The 12891-nt window shown below is 45.3% G+C and overlaps 1 protein-coding gene across 1 annotated transcript in view; it reads left to right on the top strand.

Annotated features, from left to right (window-relative positions):
* The first annotated feature begins 4621 nt into the window (after nt 1-4621).
* ERI3 (ERI1 exoribonuclease family member 3) overlaps nt 4622-12891 on the top strand; it is a 132524-nt gene continuing 124254 nt past the window's right edge. The window contains exon 1 of the mRNA XM_009287293.2: nt 4622-4892. Coding sequence (XP_009285568.1) covers nt 4641-4892 — 252 coding nt within the window. The 5' untranslated portion in view covers nt 4622-4640. The remainder of the gene's footprint in view (nt 4893-12891) is intronic.

Genomic DNA, 12891 nt, shown 5'->3' with positions numbered 1-12891 from the left:
TTACTTTATGGTTTGTTTTGGTTTTTTTTTTTTTCAAGTTTGGACAGTGACAGTGGATAAGCTGATTTTGTTCATAGTCTCTCGTTTCCTGCCTCGCAGGCTAGCCAGGTGCTGTCATTTTTGGACTGTAGTTCATCTAATGAAATATTTGGTTTTAGGTTAAGGTTGATTTAAAAAAAAATGGAGTTATCTCTATTGTTCTTCAGTTACATCTTCACACAACTGAAATATGGGCTCACATTTGACCTCTGAGTATGCATTTGAACAGCTACCAAAACGGAAGTCCTGCATTTTTTGTTATACTCTGTTCCAGGTGTTGCTAAATGTATGCAATTTTGTTTAAAAAAAATCTTTATTACCTTATCTCTTTATAATTTAATAAAATAAGACACTGTAATTTAATAAAATAAGACAAACCTGACTTACATTTTGGATTGTTTTTGGTTGCTCTAGTCTTGAGTTCAGTTGTCTGTCGGAGGCCAGGAGTCACAGCTGCCCCTACCCAGGCTTTGCACAGGGAATAAACTGAAGCGCATGACTCCCAAAGCTTGCTTGCTTTTTTAATTTTAGTTTGTCTTGCCCTTTAGATTAGTGTGAGGGTTTTTTGTTTGTTTGTTTTTCAATAGGTAGAGGGCCATATTGCCATGACAAAGTAATTTAATGTGTAAATGGAGGCTCTTGTAAAACATATTATTTCTTGGGTCGCCCCTCCAACCTGAACTTAGGTGTTTGTCTTCTTGCCCCCTCCATGCATCAGCTTATCAAACTGGACAGTGAAGGGGAATATTTTTGGGCTAAAGGCAAGCTGTTAAAGTTACGCCTTCTCTTGCTGCCAGATGACTTTAATTAGATGTGGTTGTAAAAAGTAAATATTAATGTTATGTGTAAAGAACCCATTAAGGTCAAGTTCGTAGGCTTAATTTGTCTCGCCATTGATGAATTTGAATCCTCCACAACTTGCGTGGTGCACATCTCTGTGTGTGGCTTTGGGGCTGTCCCGCAGGTGGGGGAGAGCACTTGCAATGCCCTGCTGGCTTTTGTCACCAGTGTCCTTCATGTGGCAGGAGTTCCCCATCCTGTTCCTTGCTGCTTGTGGTTGCCACTAAGCGGCTTCCCCAGTGGGAAGCCTGGAGCATGACAGCCGCTGGTGCAGATTCTCCGCTTCTCACTCAGTGGGGCCCCTGGCAAGCTGGCAGCTACAGCTGGCACTTGCCTTTCTCCTGGCTTTCCTTACTTGCTGGTGATCAAACTGTCGTGCTTTAGTATCGTGTGCTTGGACCTCTAACAAGCGAGAGCTGTGATCAGCCTGAGCTTGTCCTGTTACCTGCGGCTGATGTCCAGAGATTAATTTTTCTTTTAAAAGACAGTTGCTGATTATAGCCAGTGATGTCATGTGTGGCACACGCTGTTATACAGCACGTAACGCGAACTTTATCTTCCAGCTGAAACCCGCCACACGTGGCCGTTTCCCATGTTATTGGGTGTTGCAAATGTAAAGTGCTGTCACATTTTCCTAGGTCTGTGTACAATCTGTCAAAGTAATTCCTGAAGCCCAGCCTCAGTTCATGGTCCCATTATGTTTCGTATGTATCTGTGTAAGGAATTGGAGCTGTGTGATATGAAATAGTAACCTAGTAGGATTGAATGCCAGATGTGATAGCTTGCGCTGTCTGAGATTATAATCTGACCCTATGTGCATAGGAAATAAATGTGTGGTGTTTTACGCAGGTTTGGAAATGGAATCATTGAACATGTGGATTTATATGGATAGAGCCGGGTTTCCAATTTTTGAAGCTGCATTGCTTGCATTGTTGTCTGTTGGGGGAAAAAAAAAAAAAGGGATAATTACTAGTGCTTTGCATTGTCATAGCTGTTACAAATGCTTTACATGACTTCTAATAAAGTGTGTTTGCTCACCAGCGATCTTGTGCTCTGAGGCACTCTGACCTTGCCAAAGAAGATGATGTGAGGTCTTCCCAGGGCACCTAGAGCAGTGGCTGCGTAAACATGCAGTTAAAACTTCATTTGGCTGGAAGTGCAGAGTTTGCAGTGGGGTTGCTCTTATTTGTATGCTGTCTGTAGGGGAATCGGCATGCAGTACCCCACTCGTGCACCTTTGTTCAGAGCATTGCTCCCTCTGTTACACAGGAGGGTGGGGAGAGAGGCTGCTTTTAGGATGGGGAGCCTGGTCCTGTCGTTAGACATGGACCACCTGCAGAAGTTGTTAGTGTAAGCAGGCACTAGATGTTAGCTGTTATTTGCCTCTGCTGATGTCCCACAGTACCTGCGTGACACAGACCGGCCGGGGTCTGGAGCGGTGCTGCCGTGTCTGCGTGGTGACGTGCCTGACTCCTGCCGAGATGGCCGGTTTATGTTTGCCACGTGGACTCAGTGGCTCAGGAACCTCTGCACCCCTGTGCATGGTGCGGGCCAGCCTGAAGATTTGCGGGGTTCGTGTCTGACGCCCTAGTCTTGCTGATTAAGATACGTTAGAGAAGTACTGATCTTGCTGGTGTGGGTGGATCATGTATGTTTTGTTGCCTGTGTTTGATGTAGGGGTTGGAGCCTGCCTGCCTCCCCCACTCCAACTGTATATTTTACTTTTTGCAGTAGGCTAAAGACCAGGTTCTACCACAACTAACTTACAAGCTGCTTTAGTCTGAGATATTATATTTGCTGTGATGGGCCTTTAGATTCATAGCTGGTAGCTTGAAGATTTAAAGCACGTATACCTTAAATATCTCTTATCTGGGGCAGGTTAGAAGTGAATATAACTAACCTCTGTTTGGCTGTAATGCATTTATTAATGACAGTAAAAACTGTAGATGGAAAAGCAATAGGTAGAACTGAGCCCCTTTAGGATAAATGCAATGTTGGGCTCTTCGTTATGGTTTTGTAACTTGAGTTTTCAGTTTTCCGGGTACCTGCTGCCTGGCACGCTGCTTTACTAAACCAAGCAGCCCCCCAAAACATGAAAGCCACAAGGTGGGGATGCATTTACGCCGTGGAATTGGCAGCGTGGGCACTGGCTCCATCTTAAACATCTCAGCTCCTTTGATTTTTGCCTTTCACTCAAAACCTTGGAAAGGGAAGGTTACCAAATGCGTGTTTACTTGAAGCACACAACCTGCTCAGCAGCAATTATCTCCTAATCTGGTCCTTCCGAGTTTCTCTGGTCTCGCAGGTAAATACAGATTTAGCCGTTATTCAAGGCATATTATTTACCTCATTAAGTGTGTGTTTTGGCACGTGCATTATTTACCTGACGGACTAACGGATGGGAGAGAGCAAACGCTGTCTTTTGTGCAAACAGCGACTTTGTTTGCGGGCGGCGAGTCCTCCGTTTTGCTTTGCCCGTTTCGGCTCTGTTTCTTGCGGCGGGCGCTTCCAGCCCCTCATGGCGGAGCGAAAAGCGAGCGCAGGCGTGGGGAGGCCAGGCTCAGAAACCAGGCGGGTGGGTAGCACGTGGTGTGATGGAGCTCTTGCCCAGAGCCACGAACAGTGGGACCAACCGTGGGGATGGATTTTAAATCTCTACGTAGCGAGGTGTGTGTGTGTATATATATAGTTAGAGGGGGAACTCATATCCTTATTCAAGAGGACTGGGTGGTTGCAGTTTGCCTGTTTTGCTATCTGTCACTGTAACCCAGCTATGTAACACCTCTGAGTTGGGCTTGAACATCCCAACAAATCTATTAACAGCCCCAGGGCTGGCCCACCTTGGGCAGTGACAGTCCTGTCAAGATTTTCCTGCAACGTTTTAAAAGAAAAAGGGCAGGGGGGATATCCAGGCAGTATCACATGGGTAATATAATTTATTAAATGGCATTTCTTAAATAGAAGCATCAGAAGGTGATGGCTGGGTGAGGTATTTCTTTGGGAGGGAGACTGTAACCTATAGAGTCCTGCTTGCGTTTTACAGTTCCTGCAGTCCCTGCAGTTCACGTGTGGGTTTGTTGAACCGATATCCTCCTCTGGGAAATACCTGAAGTAAGAAATCAGGTGTAGCACTAGAATCACATCTCTGAGAAACCTCATGCACAGGGCAAATGAGAACTCCCCTGGGGCGAAGCCTTCCAGCCACCAGATGCGTGGACTTGTAATGGAAGTGGGAGGTTTTGGTGTGACTAACAGGTGTTTCAGGGCCAAGCTGTTTGGATGGGTTGTAGTGTTGATATGTGTATTGCTGTGTTTAATTCCTGCCACGTATCAGAAGTTGCATTGTGTATGAAAAGCCGAAAGGCCTCCTCAGAAATTTCAGTGGGGTTTAGATCAGATTTTCTATGTTGAAGTGGTTTATGTTGTGTTCTGCTATGATAAGGTTCAGCAGGGGGGTGTGGTCTGGTGCCTGGAGCCATGACTGGTGTGTGTCTCATAGTTCTTAATTTAGAGCTGTTTGCAGAGGTTAATTTCCAGTTGCCCGTGATTCTGGACACCTTGAGCTCAGTCCAAATGTCATCTGTTGTGCTTAGAGCAGGTTACTGTGTTATTTCAGGTTTGCAATGCTGGAACCTCCACTGGGAAACACAGAGAAAATCCCTGACAGGGAAGGCCAGTGAAGAGGTACTAGCAGAGATGAGATGTATGTGTGCACGAGTAACGTGAGTCTGTCTTCAGTTTCAGATGCCCCTGGATGTTCAATGATAGCACTCCTCCATACTGGAGCAGCAAAGTTTCCCCAAAACTTACTTCCAAGGGCAAGACAAGCTGTGTGCTCCCTCCTCCCGGCTGGTGTTCTCAAAGGGTACGGCTCCATCGTAAGCAGGAAACTGGCGTCCCACGGCTTTGGAGCTTCCATGGCAGCAATGTCATCCTTCCCTCCACAGAGATATCACTACTTCTTAGTGCTGGATTTTGAGGCTACGTGTGATAAACCACAGATTCATCCTCAGGTAAATAGCCAATGCTGTTAATTTTCCCCTTGCGAGTTGCTGCTGCTGTTCTGAGAGGTGGAAGGAAAAAGCACAGTGCTGGCTCACTTGTTTTCTCTGGTTTGTCCCACCTCCTTTCTGTTACTGGTCCTCCAGGGCTCTTGCCAGTCACCCGCTCTCTCAGGAGCAATGCCAGGACCGTTCAGTGGGAATGAAATGAAGGAGCCTGATTTCCATCAAGGAAGTGACAATTCATGTGTTATTGAAAACATCTTTGTCGTGTATGCTTGTCATCTGCCTGAACTGGGGAGGGTCTAAAAATTTTTGGCTGGGAACCTGCATTAGTAGAGTACTCATGGCAGCCTTGTTTGATTCTGCAAGGAAAAAGGCTGTTGGTAGCCAAAGCTGTAGGAAAAGAAGAGTTTGAATGATATGAATATATGCAACATAATGGTGTTTCGAAGTAGAGAAGAACAATAGTTTGGAGCTATCTGATCTTGCTGAAGTTACCCTGCATGGGTGTTAACTCTGGAGTGTAATGAGACAGGAAGAGTTCAGCTTCAGAGACATTTTCCAGTGCCCTACCACTTGAGACATACAGAGATCCAGATGAAGTACAGAGGTTTTTCTGCAGACAGTTCTTCTGTAGTAGCGTAGAGCATATTAGTAAATATATTTTCAGTTGTCAGCAGGATAGGCCTAGGTTTTCCATTTAGATTAGAAAACCGTGCCAAAAAAAAAAAAAAACCAACCTAATATTGGGTTGGTAACAAACAAACAGAACTTCTGAGTCTCTAGATTGAACTTGGACTCCTCACCCTCTTCTGCCAAGCAATTGGCATCTTATGGGTATTGCTAGTAATATATGCATTGGGTCAGAATAACTTCCATTTGTTTTGTTTTGAATATACTAAAGGCTAAGTGGTTTTCAGTGTGGTATCTCATTACTGAAGTGACTTGATACAGTGTGTTCGTTTCCTGGTGCAGCTATGGTTTCCCTTGGGCTTGTCCTGTCAAAGGGATGCTGCAAGTTGGGATCAAACTTGACTCCTCTCTTCCCCAGTAGTGCCTTGGTGTGTGCCGCCTGCCTCTCGTGTTTCTTGAAAAAAGGACAGCAAATTCCCTGCTCTTTTGCTGGGTCTTTGTGGGTGGCTGTTGTGGCTCTGCATCCAGTTCTGCTAGCAGGGTCTTAACCGCTCTCCAAGTGAGATGTCAGGCTATTTCCTGCACGCTCCACCTCGGGTGCACAGACCTGTCAAAGCTGTAAATTGGATCTACCTTGTCCCTTTGGATATGGGTTTGGTCTGTGCACATTTTGATGCAAAACCATGATGCATGTGGAGCTAGTTTACAGCTGGCAGTAAAAAGGAGCATGAGTGGAATATGATTACTACTGTTTTAAGGAGCTTTGTCCCCAAGTCCTTGCCAGGGAAAGTAATGGTCTGGGCCGATGCAGATCTGCTATATATTTTGTTGGTGAGATAGCACCTTTAAGGTGGAGATGTTCTTCAGTGTTGTTTTTCCAGTCTGCTGTGTTCAGTGCCTGTCTGCATCATATCATGTGTGGAAAGGGCTGTCAGTCCCTCACGTCCTCACCAGCAAATTAGTTTGACAAATAAAGAAATGGCTCTTGCTACATGGGAATCGGTGTAGCTGGAAAGGCTGAAGGTGCCTGCCAGAATCGGGCAACTTTATAAAATGAGACTTTAGTTGATGCCCCTACCTACATCTTACCTTTTTGCTGACCGGCATGGCTTTTGTCCTCTTCACTGCTGGGCCATATGTCATGGTGAGCAAACTGTGCCGTGTATTTCAGCAACGTGTTGTGCAAGGTTCTAGGGGCAGGACTTTTCACTGGAACAGTGGCAGACCGGTTTTGGAGGTTTGGTCTGAGGACGGACCTGGGAGCTAGGAATGGTCGGGTGCTGATCTTCACTGTGATCCTGATCCTTTTTCTGCTTTTGTTTTAATACCTGCAAAATAGAAGTCTAGATACGATGAAATTCAAATGCACTGGGATTTGTTGGGGAGGCTGCATATACAGAGCTAAGCTGTGATCCAGGTTACTTTAAGTAGGTAGGCATAGCTGTAAATTTAGCTAGCTCAGACTAAAAGTCTTGCAGAGTGCACTTGCCACTGTGCAGCACACTTCACATTTCTCGCTAACTGCTCTTCAAAATATTCTGGCTTCTTACCAGAAACTACTGAAAGAGCTATCTTTTTGTCTACACTAAGGTGTGTGACTGCCGCGTCTGCTTCCCCTCCCACTGTATATACTTGTGCTCTTCTGCAACCGGCAGCCTCGCTGGCTTTATCCCTGGGGAAGTCCTTCATGCTCAGTCTGGAGCCCTGGAGACACCTTCATTGCCATTCCCTTTCACGCTGCCCGATCTCTTTCCGAGGTCTCGTGGTATGGCCTCCGTAATGGAGATCAAGGAGGGTCAAGGACAGTGGTATTCCCCTGGGAAGCTGTCTGCATTGTGGCTCCAGTGGCTGGGACCGCTGGCTGAGTGCCTCGTGGCCGCTGCCCTTTGCTTTACCACTTCTGGGTCAGGGATGGAGGGTCCTTCATGTTCCCTGCCCTACACCCACAGGGGAACCGTAGCATCCTTGCAGTCCTGACTTCTGATGGCTTTCAACAGATATGCCCTTAAATCAAAGCACATGTTTATATGCACAAAGAAGCAGTTTAGCTTTATGGGTTTTTTGGATATATTTATGAATAATGAGACCATCCCAGAGAGAAAAGAAGGTGGGGGGTTTAACTGCATTGCCCCAGATGGATAGATGGGAAAACCTGAAAGAATAGAGGCACAGTCTGTGTCGTGTAATGTTTTAACCAGCCAAAGGTCAGTAGGGGTTGGCAGTAAGGGATGTTTATGGCTGGCCGCTTGCATCTCTTTAAAGCTTACCTTGTGCATTTGGAATTTGATCCAAAGCCCAGTGAGGTCAGGTGGGAGCTGTCGTTCTGCGGAGGTCGGTGGACCTCAGACCGTGATGGTGGTAGTGTGCTTCATTTTTCAGCTCTGACTTTTTTTTTCCTTGCTGTCTGCTAAGAGTTTATAAGTACCTGCTGCTTTTATACGCTGTCAGCCTGCAGAGCCGGGTACATATGGTGCTTTAGCTACACAAGAGAAGATGCATTAATAAGTGGGGAGTCTCGCTCTTTTGTCCCTTTGTCCTTGTATACACCAGTGTTTATGGTGGTCAGTGCTTTCAGTGACTGTGTTGAGGAGCTCCCCAGGCTCAGATCCGTGGCTGCCTGTAACCTTGTTTTATTAATGCAGTGAGTGGGTGTGCCTCTTTCGGTCAGCAAGCCAAGTGTCTTGCCTTCAACTTCAGCAGAGTGGATGAAAAGCAGTGATATTTTAAATGTAAAAAGTCTGAAGGTAGAAATCAGATCTGTTCAAAGCTGAATTGAAATTAGGCTTCTACATAGGATGTTAATCTCTACTGTAATCTATTAAAGCCACTTAAATGAAAACCAAATAAAATTCAAACTTTGTATGTCTGCTGCCCGGAAGTGTAAAAGAGTATCAGACCCCTGACCTGGCAGAAGGAGCTGGACCTAGGAGTTGCTAAACTGCTAAATGAGCTTTTGGTAATGATGAAGTTGCTTTTCACGTCAGTTTTTTCAGGTACTTGACTTCAGTGTCTCAGATTCACTCAAATTTGATAATCAGTTGGGAATTAGAAATTTGCCTCTTCCAAACTCTCTGTAAGAGGAAGGTATGAAATGTTCAGATCTTCTAATTGCTGAAGGAGGTTGTGACCAGAGGCAGAAGAATAAATTGTTTACAGACAATACTTTCCTTGTTCTCTTAAACAGCACATTTTAAATACACTAAAGAAAAATATCAAGATGTTTTTGTATCATACATGCCAGCCAGCAACTAAGCACCACACAGCCGCTCACTCACTCCCCCGAGGCGGGAAGGGGGAGAAGATCAGAAGAGTAAAAGTGAGAAAACTTGTGGGTTGACATAAAGACAATTTAATGGGTAAAGCAAAAGCCGCGCGCACAAGCGAAGCAAAACAAGGAATTCATTCGCTACTTCCCACCGGCAGGCAGGTGTTCAGCCATCTCCAGGAAAGCAGGGCTCCATCACGCCTAACGGTTACTTGGGAAGACAAACGCCATCACTCCGAACGTCCCCCCCTTCCTCCTTCTTCCCCCAGCTTTCTATGCTGAGCATGACGTCATATGGTGTGGAATATCCCTTTGGTCAGTTGGGGTCAGCTGTCCCGGCTGTGTCCCCTCCCAACTTCTTGTGCCCCCCCAGCCTACTCGCTGGTGGGGTGGGGAGAGAGGCAGAAAAGGCCTTGACTCTGTGTCAGCACTGCTCAGCAGTGACGAAAACATCCCTGTATTATCAACGCTGTTTCCAGCACAAATCCAAAACACAGCCCCATACCAGCTACTATGAAGAAAATTAACTCTATCCCAGCCAAAACCAGCACATACATATTTCAAGTTTGTTTAGCATGCATTTTGATAGTTATTTTGGGGGAATTTTTAATTATAATTGCTGTCAGATGAAACTGGACGTACTAATAAATACAGAACGTCACTCACCATTTCAACATAAAACTGTAAACACTGAGACTATGAATAAGCATATGTTCAGTTACTAATTTATTTTTAAGTGTACAAACAAATCTGGATGATCATAGTACATTTTCTGATTGCCAAAAGCATATTAACAAATGGGAGCCAGTCTTTCTGTAACATAATATTAAGTACAAATGCATGACAAGGTTAAATTGGGTTCAGGCTGTGTTTCCTTGAGTGCTGGTGTAAAAAAGCATTAAAGGCGTTTTCCCCTGAACATCCGTCTTGCGGTTCTGGCTGGCAGTTGCAGGCAGGTGCAGCTGGAGTGGCTGCAATGATCACTGCTTCTCCGCCGCCCGTACTGCTCTACCCATGGTCTCGTTCCCATGGCAGGGACAACTGAATGATGTGTCTCTGCTCCTGAGCTGCTGTGATGTATAGACTGACCTTGTAATGGGAATGGATGTTGTTTTCCACCAAATTTTGGCTGTAGCAACTGATGTGCAGTCCCTGCCGAGCTCCCTGCTCAGGGTGAGTAGATAGGGGATAGGCAAGCCGCCTTGGGAGCCGTAGCCTAGGCTGGGAGGACTTTCTAGGAGGAATATGTCCCCGAAATCACAAACCTGCTGCGAGAGGAAGTTATGGAGGGGACCGCTGGGAAGCAGGCTGCGAGGTATCTTCTGCGTGCTTTTCAAGCGGTGCTCAGTGGACCCTGTATCAAGGCAATCCTAGCTGAAGGCCAGGATGGAAATGCAGAAGGTGGCTCACACAGTAACGGAGATTGTCACAATCCTACCCAGAGGCAGATAATGGAGATGTGCCCGTGCCTACCTATTCTATGTAGACATCCCTGCGTAGCAGCTTTCTTCTTGCACGGTTTTTGTGTGGCTGTTAAGCTCAGTGCATTAGAAATCACCTGCCAAAACCTTTATTAAGGATGATCGTGAATTGCTGAAAAGTGAAGAAATTCAGGCTTGTTTCCCATGGCAACTTTAACTCGGCACTCTTGTGTATAAGTATTACAGTGGAATATTAATCTGCAATTACCTGTCTTCATGCAGCTTAGGCTTGGGTGTAGTTTTAAATACCTAGTTCTCAATTCAGCTTCTTATAGTGTTGTTTCTAGAGGAATGCCATTAAAAATGCACGTAACACAGTGACTTAAAAGTTTTTTTTTTTACTAAAAGTAAGTAAAAAATATATATATTTATCATCTCTTTGCCAATTATGGCTGTTGAGGTGCCATTCTTCTTTTGTCGGAATGCTTTAAGTTCCTAAAGTTTCAGGAAATAGTTCATTTAAAAGCTGTTTCAGATGGGTTTTTCTGTTTGCGTTAATTTTTTTGAACAATCTTTTGAAAAAACTTTTTGAGGCAATGTAGCTAGTTCCTCTGAACAGTTAAAAATTTTGCGAGGAACACATGAATATCCATAGCTCAACATCCTACAAGCTGCATCTGAAATTAGAGATGCCGTTCTTTTTTAATCATATTTTCCGTATGTCATGTGCTTCATTGCAATTCTGTTGGACTGTTGTGAAATCTTATTTTGACCAATGTGGAGAACAATGTCTTTATTTTAAAAGATGTAGAGAGAAGACCAGTGTTTCGGAGAGGCTTCTGCAGGGTCTGAGACACCAGGTGTGGTGTAACCCTCAAAAGCTGCATTCTCCGTGGCAGTCATTTTGCCTTGGAGACCTCCCTCATTCTCCCAGTAAGTGGGGACAACCTTGCTGTGACCCATACGAACCTGACAGGGCGGGTTATGGCTTCAGGCAACAGAATTAGCTGTATTTATTTAAAACCCGATGAGCTAGAGAACATGAATAGTTACTGAACCCCAGTCTCCTGGAGAGCACAACCACGAGACCACCAGGCAAGCCATCTGATCTATGAAAAAAAAATTCAAAGCAATTTCTTATTTAAAGATATAAACCCAGCATTATTACAGCAACAAGCCTAAAATACCAAGGCATTCAGGTGGCCAATTGCTGCAGTCCTAACCTGACCCAACCTGCTTAGCTTTTGGCTGGTTATTGACAGGCCGATGAGATGACTACTTTAAAGCAATCAGTCATGTTGCCCTTTCCCTCGCAGTGTGTGGAGACCCCACATCAGTTATGCATCCCGGCGTGCAATTCCCCACCTGTGCTGTTTGAACACTGTATCCTTAGCTGTGCAAACATTACACATCGTTTAGGTGACAAGTTGCAAAGTTAAGTAGATGTGTTGTTACAGCAGAAAGTAGTTGAGCGGCAGTCACCCTGAAAAGAAAAGATCCAGGCTAGCTCAGGAATGTGCAAGTCCGCTGTATTGTGTTTAAAGGTTTCTTTGCTTCTCCGTAAAGCTGCTGCTGAGGGTAACGTGTGCCGCTGGAAATGTTCACACCACGTGCATTTCTGAAGTGAAGGGAACGGGTGCCACAGGTTTGTACATTTGCTGCGCTTGTCCTGCTGTGTGCATGGCCCTGTACAGTTGCCAATGATCGGTGCGTGCCTGCTGCTGTTTCACAGCCTCTGAGGTACAGGGGGGTATTCTGCATCCCTCCCAGCATGATGTTTTAAAAACAGGCAGTATTCTTCCATGGTTTGGCATCTGCCTGGAGCGCTGCACGGGGATGCTGCTTCTCAGGCTGCTGTGGTTCCTGGGGAATGGTCTTTGCTGCACTAAGGTGATCTTCTCTTAGTTTTGAATAAAACCTTCCCGGTAAAGAGAAAGTGCAGCTCAGCAATTTTTGGCGAGAAGGGCACAGGACATGCCCAAGTCTCGTGTTTTCTTCCCCTTTGTGCCAAGCTGGCTGTGCAACCATCCCTGTGTTCTCTTTGTCGATCTGTGCACTTGTTAGCTGGCAAAATAGCTCTTGGTTGTGTTATTTAGTTCCTCTCTGCCAGGCAGAAATGCGCTGTCACCAGCAGCTAGTTGTGATGTTTGTAAAACCCTGGGTGTTCATTTACATGCATTAGTGTGCCCTTTCTACCCATCCCAGATGTTTTAGTGTTGCTGGGAACATTGATCGTTTGTGCTGCTCAATATCAGGTGAAGAGGTTGGGTCTTGAAATGATTTGATAATTCTGCAGTGAGGACTGCACAGGCTGGTTGCCTGTGGTAGAAAGGAGTGGACGTGAAAAAGTATACAGTGTAGTTGTCATCTTGCAATGGAAAGGTAATATTTGGAAATGTGTGTGTGCTGTTTGTAACCTGGTTTGAGTACTAAACTTCCCCCAAACTGTCAAGCTTAAATTGTTGTTGGCTGTGTCAGTGGAGATTTTCTGGGTGGTTAAATATATGTCAGTAGTGCTTGAAGAAACAAGTTGAAATGTTGATGTCTGTTGGTCTATATTTCTCATCCCAGGTGTGGAAAGAGGAGGGAGGTTCTGCCTTATTTGTGATGTCTGGGTGCTGCTGGAAAGATCAAAATAGCTTTGTGGGTTTTGGCAGGTGAGCTGATGCTGATGTTGAGAGGCAGGAAC

This window comes from Aptenodytes forsteri, unplaced genomic scaffold, assembly GCF_000699145.1.
Source record: "Aptenodytes forsteri isolate BGI_AS27 unplaced genomic scaffold, ASM69914v1 Scaffold119, whole genome shotgun sequence".
Lineage (NCBI taxonomy): Eukaryota > Metazoa > Chordata > Aves > Sphenisciformes > Spheniscidae > Aptenodytes > Aptenodytes forsteri.
The sequence above is the reverse complement of the archived record's forward strand: the minus strand, read 5'-3'. Positions and strand labels throughout refer to the sequence as shown.